Source organism: Mytilus galloprovincialis, chromosome 7 (genome assembly GCF_965363235.1).
Source record: "Mytilus galloprovincialis chromosome 7, xbMytGall1.hap1.1, whole genome shotgun sequence".
In the NCBI taxonomy this organism is placed as follows: Eukaryota; Metazoa; Mollusca; class Bivalvia; order Mytilida; family Mytilidae; genus Mytilus; species Mytilus galloprovincialis.
In genome coordinates, this window is record NC_134844.1 from 78,554,602 (window position 1) to 78,567,749 (window position 13,148).

General features: G+C 31.3%; 2 protein-coding genes across 2 annotated transcripts in view; one reads left to right on the top strand and one right to left on the bottom strand.

The window, feature by feature from the left end:
- Positions 1–13,148, bottom strand: part of LOC143083727 (ER membrane protein complex subunit 10-like) — a 65,643-nt gene that overhangs the window by 5,180 nt on the left and 47,315 nt on the right. The gene's annotated exons all lie outside the window — the stretch shown is intronic.
- Positions 2,416–4,469, top strand: LOC143083726 (galanin receptor 2b-like). The gene has a single exon (XM_076260012.1). It carries the CDS (start codon positions 2,922–2,924, stop codon positions 4,425–4,427), a length of 1,506 nt encoding a protein of 501 aa, XP_076116127.1. The 5' UTR covers positions 2,416–2,921; the 3' UTR covers positions 4,428–4,469.

Below are 13,148 nucleotides of genomic sequence, written 5' to 3' on the forward strand. Positions count from 1 at the left end.
ACTTTTTGTGCTTTATTGTAATTGTTTGTTTGTTTGTTTTGAGATTATAAGACAGTGAGGACTGCTGTAACCATATTTTTACTACTTTACCTATTATGTCTGTTTTGTTAACGCATCATTGTAAATATAACGGAATGTGATGCGACTGTCATACAAGTGAGAGGTTTAGCGCTATAAAACCTGGTTTAATCCACCATTTTCTACATTTGAAAATGCCTGTACCAAGTCAAGTATATGACAGTTGTCCATTCGTTTGATGTGTTTTATCATTTGATTTTGCCATTTGATAAGGGACTTTCCGTTTTGAATTTTCCTCGGAGTTCAGTATTTTGTGATTTTACTTTTTACTATAATAATGTCGTTTATAATACTATTATTTGTTTATTTCTTTTTAATAAAGATAATATAAATTTAAGATCAAATTAAAGATACCATACATTAAAGTGATTCTTTGGTTTAGCGTTCAGAAGAAAGTATATGTAAACATACAAAATATTTAGTTTAGTGCATCATATGACATGGAATTCTCATCTGTCTTCGCGATATCACGAGGTCTGAGATAAAAAAAAATTACAGTGACAGATTCATCAATATAGAATATAGATATGAACAAGTATGTAAGTATACTTCATATAGGTAATAGTTAAAAAAAACCAGTATCTACAAATTTGAATGTCTGATAAAACCGGAGAAAAGTCATTAAAAAGTAAAATCACAAAAATACTGAACTCCGATGGCAAATTCAAAAGCTCTAACACATCAAACGAATGAATAACAACTGTCATATTCCTGACTTGGTACGGGCATTTTCATATGTAAAAAATGGTGGATTAAACTTAGCTATAAATTTCCTTTGTTCTAATGTTCATGCTTCAACTTCCAGAATGTCAAATGATATGTTTGTTAACCTACGACTTCCAATGTAAGTGCATCAGATAATAAATACCCTCAAATATGTGTCTGTCAAAGGGGTATCACAAAATCTAAGATAACATTGCAAGATTTAATAGTTTATAGAATAAACATATCTTAAAGAATAATGTATATAAGTTAGATCAAATTAAATAATATTGCTAAAAATTTAAAAGACGAAAAAAAAAAAAAGCTTTAGAATTATTCCTTAATCTAGCTTGTCTATTTTTCGTGTGTCTTTACATACAGGAAATCAAAATAGTATGTAATTATATACGACATACTTATGTAAGTGCATTAAACGACCTGCTGAAACCTCATTTCTGTCATTGGAATATAAAAAATTATGAGATAAGAAATTTATATCTTTAAATATTTCTCAGTATCAACTGCATAAACCAGTCTTAAGAATCGTCTTATGAATTGAAAAGTTACTGTAAAATAATTAAGGCGCCTATTTCACGTCAATTCAGGAGGAGAGATAAAGACATTTAATAATTAGAGTATTCAGTTTAAATGAAATCTGAAGTTTATTCGTTTGTTATCTATCTAATAATATTTTCTGTCTGCTGACCCGTACAAACTGGCTCTCTTAATAATATTTAGATATTATTTTACGCTTAATGAAATGTTCATATTGTGTATTATTATTGAGAGATGATAATCAAAATAAAATAAAATATTAAATTGAATTGTATCAAAATTCCAAGAGGATTGTTTTTAATTTGTTTATTTATTTTTGCATGCATGTTTAATAATTTTGTTTCATTTAAACTTACAGATAATATTAAAAAAAAACATTGCATTTTCATTGACCGGAGTACATATTAAAATTTCAGATCATTTTACCAATTGAAAATAAGCTTATTTCAACACAATCTGTGTATGTCATTGTAGTTACATTTACTATAGTCATATTTAGACAGAAGAAGACAGCAAAAATGACAAATCGTTTATTTCAGGGCCAAGTTTTTATATCTTCATAGAACAGTTTGTGCATACACTCTAGCAGCAAATCGAATATTCGATTTGACAATAGTACAACTCTTTTACTATCTTCAAGGATATATATAACAATTGCGAAATGCAACGACCAAAGACGAGTAAATGCTATTACAGAGGAATTCGTTTAGAGAAAGTTGTACCTTGATAAGAATCATTAACAGTTCAATAAGACATTAAGTTCCATTCCCACTTCTGATAACAGAGCCCTATTTAAACGTAGTAAGCGTTTAATATTGCACGTAGCTTAAGTTTATCATTAAATGTAATTCAAAATGGGCGGTCTTATATCCATTATCATCCTTCCTCTTCTGTAGATCCCGAGAACTCATGACGAAGGTGTTTGTATGATAATAATATAGATAAAATATGATAACCAATAATCAATTTTCAGTAAAAACAATGAACAATATTTTCTATTTATCATTATACTTATTATCGAGTTAAGCACTTTTGGTAATTGCGACTAGCAAAAAGGTTGCCCATAATAACAATCAAAACATTTACCATTCAATTGACTTCTGATAATGATTACTGGTGTGATTTATTGATTTTATCATTAAAATACATTATCAAATGTGCAGATAGAAGAATACTATAAGATACAATGTTCAGAACTTTGATTTTTACATTATAATCACCAGCAGCGAACTTAACATCACTGCATGTTTACCTCGAGCAGTTCTAATCTTGCATACTTGTATAAACGTTTTCGAAAACAGGTGGAATAAAATTACCTTTATTAATAATCCTTTGAACAAAAACGTCTTAGAATTTGAAAAGTTTTATTTCAAAGATATTTCGAATATAATGTGATTTTATGGATGAACAGGAATTTATTCTGCACGTTTCATTTGGTCTTTTCAAAGGTTTCGTTAAATGAGGAATAATTGAAAAATACTGGTCAACTGCCATTAGTCAATATTTGTCATTATTATTGACGAGTTTATAAACGTGACTTCCTAATGGACATACATTAATAGTTTGAAAAATATGAAAGAGAAAGTATGGAAAATTCAAGTTTTTATATTCTACATTCATCAGATAGTTATGGACATTTAGATGAGAGAAGCATGTTTAATTCATCAATATCATCACAGAATACGACAAATTTAACAGCTGGATTTAGAACCGAAGTATCTTTTCATGATGTAATAATTTCAAAAGAAACTCTACAAACTATGAAACTCGTCTTTGGGATAATACTTCTATTTCCAGTTTCAGCTTTGGGAATATTCGGAAATGCTATAAGTCTCATTGTGCTATGTCAACAAAAAGGTAAAAAAGCAACAAATTATTGCCTGATGGCTTTGGCTATATCGGACTTACTTCTTCTCGCGAATGCTTTCTTTTTTTCTGTGTTAAATATATACATTTACAACAGTCCAATCAAGGGTACAAATTTCAAAAACAGTCTTTTTCCAACTTATGGAATTTATTTTACATTAGTAACAGCAAGAATTACTTCATTGATGACTACGCTGTTGAGTGTTGAAAGATTCGTTGCTGTACATTTTCCAATGAAAGCCAAATTTATATGCAACAAGAAAACGACATTAGTTGCAATCATTATTATATATCTAATTACAATTGTATTGTTTCTACCGTTTCCATTTAAATATAATATCGTCTACCGAGTGAAAAACAATATTTCGTATACACTCGTTGTCAGAAATCGAAACCTCAGCGACAACTTCTGTGCGTTGTACGGACTTGCAATGAACATAATATTCCGATTTACACCAATCATCGTCATACTTTTATTGAATTTTAAAATTATGAACATTGTTTGGAAAACACGACGGATCAGGGAGTCTATTAGTTTACAAAACGAAGGACAATCACAAGAGCAGAGAAAAATTACTATTATGTTACTAGTTGTGACATTTACATTTATTATCTGTATATTACCAGGAGCTATAAATAGCCTTTTACAACTAGCGTGGAAAGGGTATTCTCGTCTTGGTAAGTCAAGAAACTTTCAACAATTGTTGTCATATATAACATTCCTATTAGAAGCGACCAATTCTGCCCTTAATTTTGTAATCTATATGGCGCTAAGTGCGCGATTTTACGCGAAATACAAAGAAATATTCTTTTCTGCAAAAGCTTTTATTCGTCAAGTCAGCGTTCATAGTTTCAGTCGTGGTAAATCATCGTTTGCCATTCACAAAAAATGTGACTCACAATCAAGTTTCACATATAGCGAAGATCCGGCCAATCAAAGACTAACAAATAAAATTACAAATTACAGAAATGACTCGTATAAAAGCCTTCTGCAACACTCAGGAAATGGACAATGTTCCAAAGGAAGGAATTCAACTAAAATCAATCAACCACCTAATGGAACTCTGTATGAATTGTCTGAAAAGAGCAAAACGTCATTAAAAGCTGCTGACAGTTCTTCGTCGCGGAAATACTTTATATTAGATCAATCAGAAAGTGAGTCCGACAATATCAAACTACCTCCATTAGTCAAACAAGACACACTTGAAACAAATATAGATCCATAATATAATGTATACCAAGAGAATAAAATATATTGTAACATTAAAGGTTGGTATTTTTATTTAAAACCTTTCACATTATTGGTTTAAACACTCTTGGAATAGAGCATTATTGGGTAAGATGAATTGAGGGCTTTGGTTGCAACAAATTCGAACTATTTCTATTTGCTTTACCGAATACAAATGTAAAGACCAAGTGTGAACAAAAGGGTTTTAATATAGAGATACATGAGGCAAAATGAAAATAAAACATTAGAAATAACAGAAGAGCAGCATTCCTTATTCACATAATGTCTACTACATGCATTAAGCATGCATTAAGTCAAAACTTATTTTTCAACATTTTTACAATTCTACAAAAAGAATGTAATCACTGCAAATTTTTCTGTTGGTTTTCAGCCAAAATGGAGACCTTGAATCTATTTCTGCAATAGAGTGACAAGGATTAATCCCATTTACATTTTACTCACATTTTTCAAGCGATTTTCATTTTCATGCCCATCCTCCAAGTCGACCCCTAATACAGGACCTATACATGGTAAAAAAATGAAAACCTGTTCTCGTCCAGAACATGCAACAAAAATGTCTCATGGAATGTTTAGCAATCAAAACAATTAATCAAATAACAAATATAATTCAAAATCAAAGCACCAAAGGCGCTGTAGGCAGTTAAGCAGAGGCAAACTTGGCAGAAGTTAAGACGAATATTGTTGAAAAATTGGTGAAAATATTATCTCCGCTATTTCTCAAGTATTGAATAATGTTTGTACCCTAAAATTTTCACTATCCAATCCCGCCACTTTCAAAAGTTATGTCCAATTATTTATTTTAACATTTTTATTAGTTTATTGTTTTACATTTGTAATTCCTGGTCTTTAAAAGCTTACTATGCAGTATACATGTAGGTTTTGCTAATAGTTACAAGCTGCATGGAGGAATATACAACTGCTTACCAAATACCATTGACTTTTCATAAGTTGTCCTTTTTGAACAAACCTTTGGTTTTCTAGTTTGAATGACTAGTAATTTCTGGGCCCTTTATAGCTTGTTGTTCGGTGTGAGCCAAGAAATTAAAAGTGACAAAGTTTATCCAACTGCACACCAAATATCATTGACCATTCACTAGTGGTTCCTCAATAACTGACCTAATCAAAAACTAATACATATTAGCACAGGCACTCGTCTCAAAATTTGTTTCCCCTATATACCTTCATATAACGTTATATTAAGGTATATAGGGAAAAAAAATTTTGAGACAAGTGCCTGTGCATATTAGTCAATAGACCATGACAAAGGGGGTGGGCTAAATATTCTGGTAATGAGATATATACTACATTATTTATGTATGTTCCTGTCCCAAGTCAGGAGCCTGTAATTCAGTAGCTGTCGTTTGTTTATGTGTTACATACAGTTGAAAGGGGTGTATAGTCCGCGGTTTTTTACCCTGGGAATGAAATTGATGGAAGGGGTGCGGACTATGCAGTACTATAGGATTTCATGACATTTTTTTTTCCAGAGTTGGGATACGATGTTGAACGAGGTTTGGCCAAGTAAACAGGTTGTCAATGTTATAATGTATTCTTGACAACTCTTTGTATTATTTAGAAATAAAAATATTCTTGACTACTCTTTGTTATTATTTTTAGATAAAATAAACAATCTAACAGTGTTGACTTAGTAATTTGCATAAAAATCAGCCTTTGATCGAATGTCCGCTTTGTTTCGGATTTGGTAAAATTTGTCTCATTGCATCTTAACAGTGTACATGAATCCTGAATATCAATAAAAGATGAACCCTTCAATGGTAAAACCATTATAGTCAAGATAAAACCTAATGAAATCTTCCCAAGATCGATTTCGTTTAATGTTATTCACGTGTGTACAAAGTAAACAACGATGCGCCATTTTAAATATGTGTGATTAAAGTATCAAAATTTTCGTATTCCGACTTTTTGTGTTTAACTCTTAACTTATCGACTTAAATAAATCAAGACTTCACATTTTTTAATTGTAAATCGTAACCATTAATACTGAAAGTGTAAACCTGAAAGAAGTGGAATTTTGTATACGAAACTATATTTCCAGGTGAAAGGTCACATTGTACAGGTGTATAGCCTTACATGAATGAGTTTACAGGTTTGTGTGTAAAGCAATTAATTAACCATGTCAACTTTAGATTTTCGTCTGTGTTCAGTATTTTTGTGATTTTACTTTTAACTAAAACACGATAAAGGAAACCATCTTGAAATGACCTTAATTGACATCGACAAAATCTATAAATACGTATTCAAATGAGGTCCCGATTGACATTGCAATGGCCCTGATCGAGTATAATGTGTGGGGGTTTACACGATACATAGCAAGTACGGAGAGACACGATGACAAATAACATCAGCTTGCATTAAATAATTAAATAAAATACATATCTTCATACAATGTAGAAATAAAATAATCAAGTATTCTTACAAATTCAAGACTTATACAGAGAGGAAGTAAGACGATGCTTTTAAATATTTACCTTTAGTAGGATGGAATCCACCAAATTCAACGGCGTAATAGCCGCAAAATAATATTCATGCGCCATTCATGTCATTTGGAAAATTTTAATGCCTTCATTACAAACATTTTCGGCGATGAAATTATTCTTACAATAGTTCACTTACATCTTCATCAAAAGCACAGACGATAAAAAGCTATGCTTAACTTTTTAATTAGCACTTTTTCAAATGGGGAACATCAATTGTTTTGGGAAAATCGACGATCATTTAAGGTAATCTTTTTTATATTTATTGTTTTTTATAACAAAAAGTGTGAAAAAAATGTCTAATTAGTTATAAAGAATCTACCAGACCCGCCAGATCAGAGCAATGGCACTTTTTCAAAAATTTCCTGGGGGGAACCCAAATCCAGGGTGCTCGCATAAGGCAGCTTAACTGCCTAATTATACGTTTTCCTATACATTCGTATTTATCTATTATATCGGAGTAGAAGATAGAGGGTTTGCTTCAATCAATCTTCGAATATCGTTGTTTACAATATTGAAAAAAATGAAGGCAAAGGGTATTTGTTTATTCTTTAAACATGTAAAAGGACCAACAGACTGTGTTTGCTTTAACAATTATCTGCTTTCCCCTCAACGGACTTCATATCATCAATTTCGAGGAGAGGTGCCTGTTTGCCATTATTATATTTATGCTTTTGTCTTATTTTATATTTTCCTCAACTTACAGTTTTTACTGTTGCCTCTTCATGCCATATGTTATTTCTGTTTAAGTTTGATTTGTTTCTTCCGAACGTATCTGTCAGAAGTATAATTCGAAAGAACTATCTTGTCCTCCAACTTAAAGTGTTTGTAATTCAATGATTAATTAAAGCTTTTATGTTCAAGCTGTGCATTGTAGTTTCAGATTGAGACAATTGCCCAGTTCATTTAATGATACCACAAACATCGTAAACGTTCATTGAAGTAATACTCGTCTTTCAATTTCGTGTTATATGGGTCTTTGCGTGAAATTTAAGAGCGGTAAACTATTGTTGACTACAATTATGAGATGAAGACGCATGTGTTGATCTTAAATACAAATATTGTATCGATATCAGGTGTTCGAAGATTGCTTGCCAGTGGCTTTTATAAAATATATATATCAGTACATCTGTAGAATTGAAACAATTAAATAAAATCTTACTTTTGGGTGAAACCAGCATATGGTTTTGTTATATGTTTACTGCTTTGAATCGATTTAAAAGGTTAAGCCATTTTCATAGTTTGTTCTTATATGTTGAGCTGTCCTCAAATGATTTGTGTGATAAATACATCGTAGAGTAGTATAGTCAACTACAAAGTATGGATTCTTTTCATTATTGAAGGCGCTATATTTATTCTATATTTATCTATAATTGCTTAAATTTGAACTTCAATGGATAGTTGTCTCATGGGCAATAATACCATTATTTTTTTCTATATAAAGACAAGTTCGTTATATCTTTCAAACATTTTTAATTCTATTAACATAAAACACAGATGAAATAGAATAGTAATTTCCAATGACCGTAGCACACATATCTAAATATTACATTCACTTGAGAAAAAAAAAATCGATCGCAATCGATCAAAGCGTTTGCACCAAAAAAAAAAAGAGATTGATTCAAATAAGATCGATCTTTTTAAACCCACCTCTAGAGGTAGACTTTTCAAGTCCGATTGAAGATCGATCTCACCCGTTTACACTTGACCGAAATCGATCTTATAAAGACCGATCTTAGTAAATATCGATCTTTTTTGTCAGTGCAAACGGGGTCTAAGTAATACAATTACACAACAGAGTTCATAAATATAAGAGGTCATCAGCAAAGTTCACATCCATGCATATAGAATTGCAAAAGATAGCTAATAAACTTCATGAAAATTATATAACATTTTTATTAAAGATTGTTATCAAATCGGATTTTCAGAAATACAATCTAGTGCACCAGTGTGTTCAGTCTAGTTTTTGCGTATGTGATTTTTTATGATAATAAAATAAAAATTGGGAAAAATGGTGCAAATCTGCTACCATAGAAAAAAGTATAAAACACTTTACTTTTTTTTAAACAAAAACATAAAAGTAAATTGCAAGAAAATAGCGGCCACATATTTCTAACAAAACAGAAACCAACTTCTTTATTGTAATAGTCAAACGTATTTTTCAAACGATTAAAGCTAATAAATATGCTTTTAAAATCACTGGTGACTCCTATTTATAACTATTCCATACTTATGCATCAAAACAACTTTGATATAGAAACATTTTTTAGTACATTTTTGTAAATGCAATTATGTCACACATGCTTCCAATAATTTGCGATTAATTTTATAATGTGCAAAGTTTTCTTAGCTGTTCTTACTGTTATAAGGTTTAATTGATTCCTAGTTAATCTTAAAAAATAAAAAAAAAAAAAAAATAAAAGAATTTATTGCTCTTATAAACATTTAACATTTGGCATACAATTAAAGCTAAATCATTTTATGTTGCACAGAGCATCACTTTTGCGGTGATAGCAATTACTGCTAAGTAATTTAAGCAATAAATAACGGGATAAACTTAAGAAAACGATTATCACTCTATACGAATGCAAACTATCTTTTAGACAGTATATTTTAAATGCATAGAGAAACTCTTCGTGCTTATACATTACATAGTTTCGTTGAATTAATAATATTTATGCATTTTAATACATTAAGTAATGGCCTGTCTTTCCTGCCAGAGTTTTTATCAACAGAAGAGGCTGATTATAGAGAAGTTTTTGTTTATTTTGTTTAAGGTTACGATTTACTAAATGAAGTTACATGGGCTCAGTCATTCGTGAAGGGAACACGACATAGAGATGAAAATAGCTTGCTACCTGTGATTGGTTGTTAAATCATTTATATATTTTTCTCCTGGAACGCATAAGGCGGTTGATAAAAAAGGGAATTTAAAAGCCACTGAGACCAAACATTTTCACAAAAAAACTAAACATTAAAAGCAAAAATCTGAGCAACACAAAACCATTAAAAAACATATGACATCAAATGCTGCAGAAATGAAAGCATATTCTTCACAAAAAAAAGCATCCGTTGGGTCACTCATAGGGAGTACAAATTCGTTGATGTCACAATTGCAATTGGAAAATAAGGATGGAGAATTGATACGATAATTGAAACGTACATATCCATGGTAATCTTATCAAACACCAACATACAATAGTTATCAAAGGTACCAGGATTATAATGATGTACGCCAGACGTGCGTTTAAAGAGCATTGAAGATCCAAAATTCCAAAAAGGTGTGCCAAATACAGCTACAAGGTGATCGATTAAATAAAATCTGTTTTTAGAAGTAAACAAATATATAACCTCATTGACTCTGACTTGTCACTGCATTCTTATCTTAAACATCACAACGCTTAAGATAATGGCAGTTTGTTCAAAACTATCGTTTCGATGAACTGAATTGTATAAACATAAAGATGTTAAATCTTACAAAAGGGTTATATGATTTGTTTTTTGACATTGTCTTGCTTAAGATGCGTAAGAGTTTCTTCCAGGCAAAAACAAGAACTGTTCTAAAACCTATTAAACACCAAAGCTTTCAACAACAAGAATGTGTCCACAGTACACGGATGCCCCACTCGCACTATCATTTTCTATGTTTAAAGGACTGTGAAATTGGAATAAATTCTCTAATTTGGCATTAAAATTAGAATGATCTTATCAAAGGGAACATGTATACTAAGTTTCAAGTTGATTGGACTTCTACTTTATCAAAAACTACCTTGACCAAAAACTTTAACCTGAAATTTGCACTATCATTTTCTATGTTCAGTGAACCGTAAAATTGGGGTCAAAACTCTAATTTGGCATTTAAATTAGAAAGATCATATCATAGGGCACATGTATACTAAGTTTCAAGTTGATTGGACTTCAACTTCATCAAAAACTACCTTGACCAAAAACTTTAACCTGAAGCGGGACAGACGGACGGACGGACGAACGAACGAACGGACGCACAGACCAGAAAACATAATGCCCCTCTACTATCGTAGGTGGGGCATAAAAAGGAACGGAACCAGCTTCATATGCGACTAAGTGTGTCTGGACCGTAGTTAGGATGTCTGCAAATTTACCGTAGCTGATATGTATACATATTGTCTGTTTTTGTGTTTGATGCGGTCTCAATATCGTATATCTATGACCATGGAAGTAATATTCAAAAGGAATAACAACGACTAATTAGCATGTATTAACGGTCTGCAGATCTCTGTACTAACGTCATATGATTTTATCCAATTATAGTCGCAGCGGCAAGATTCCTTTGGTTACTATCTGTGATACCGCGGTTGTAAAATGGCATCTGGAATTTCTTATCGGTCACATGATTTTATCAAGTACGGTAGTAATAAAGCACCTCAGAAAGTAGTCGTATGATGTAAAAAAAAAACTTGAAAAACGGACGAGAATTGTTCAAACTACAACAGTTTATCATGAAAAATTGTATTTCATTAAGCATATTTTTGCTTTTTACCGTTTGTTTTAAACTGTTTTAAAAGTATTTTCCGGTTAAAAGCGGATCCCGAGTAAAACAGTTAAATACCGATTAATCGATCAGGCTTCACATGATGTTTAACAAAATAATGTAGACAAATCTAGGCATAGATTTTTTTACTGTTGAAATGTGCAAAGTTTATCTAGATTTAAAAAAGGATATTTACATTCAAGTATTCTATATTTATGTTTATGCCATAAATGTCATAGATTACATTATTGAAACTGGACAACTAAACTGGGGATAATATGTTCGTAAATATATATTTCTTTTAAAAGTGTTTATTGTGGAATACTTGTATTACCATAACAAGCTACAGCAAAAAATAAAACAAACCGACAAAAATGAGCTTGACGCTATCTGTCTTATGGCAAATTCATTTTTACACGAATTAGTTTATGTATCAAGAACTATAAATAAAAAAGAGAACTGTTTAGAATTGCGAATATCTTAATTGAGTATAAACAAGATTCCAAACGTATTGTATGTACAATCATCTTCTTAACTTACGGAAATGGACTTTTAACTGTCTGTAAATATTAGAATTGATAATGACCCAGCTTTGTTATCCAATTTCATATGTGATAGCTGTCGGTTTAAACTATTTAGATCGAATAACCAGAAATAGAAAAATAGGACTAAAATAAAAATAGAACGAATGACTATATTCGGCAGCGTACATCGATGGAATGTAACGAATGGACTATTCAGGTTACTTCGCACGTATATACGATAAAAACTTGTCTGTTCGTAATTCTCCGTGAACACGAAAATAACCGAAAACTGTCAGTGATTTGATCGATCACATGGGGAGAATCAACTTCCATGCCAGATATGGAACTAATAAGCGAGTTATCGAAAACTTGGCGGTAACGCAGATAAAACCTTTGAAGTGACGACGTGGTTATTCCTTTCAATATTACTTCCATGCTATGACAAACTTCATTTTAATACTAAGAAAGCTTTAACGTCAAGTGGTTTTATTGCTCAGAATATTTAGATCTAAATAAGCGTTTTGGTTTAAAATATATTTACTAATGATAGTGGGTGACACTGGAAAATAAAAAAAAAAACTTCACATCCTTGATGACACGCTTGTTAACGTCAAAAATGTTGCATTAAACCATTGAGTTGTATGAATTTCTTTAATTTCCATTGCTCTCTTTTTATCTTTTGTTAATAGCGTATCGTCTTTACTAAGTTGTATTGTATCCTACTGTCAACAAAATCAAACAATATTCCACCCACCAAGCCAATTCGTAGAGAGTCGCGTGACAATTGTATTCAGTTATACCAATCAGGGTTATTTCAATACACAACTGAGAGTTAAAAATCATGTTTATAGTTTAAGATTACAGAGCTTGGAGCATCTACAAATTCCTTCCTTCGTTAGTTTCTATTCTTCATATTTTGATTAGAAAATAAGCGGTACAGCCATAATGATCAGTGAATTACATACAATCTGACACGATTCATTCTAATGGTGAGAAAGATTTGCCAAAGAGTATGTTGTGATCTGTAGTCTGTAAATAAATAAGGAACTTCCAATAATGAATTTAGATTGCTGGAAGACATGAACGGTCCTTTGTCATGTTTAAGCTACAATGCAGATCAGAACAGACCGGAAATTCTTTTGTTACGAATTATTGAATTATCATGATGC

Coding starts and splice junctions, on each gene's coding strand:
- LOC143083726 (XM_076260012.1), top strand. CDS start 2,922: ATGGAAAATTCAAGTTTTTATATTCTACATTCATCAGATAGTTATGGA.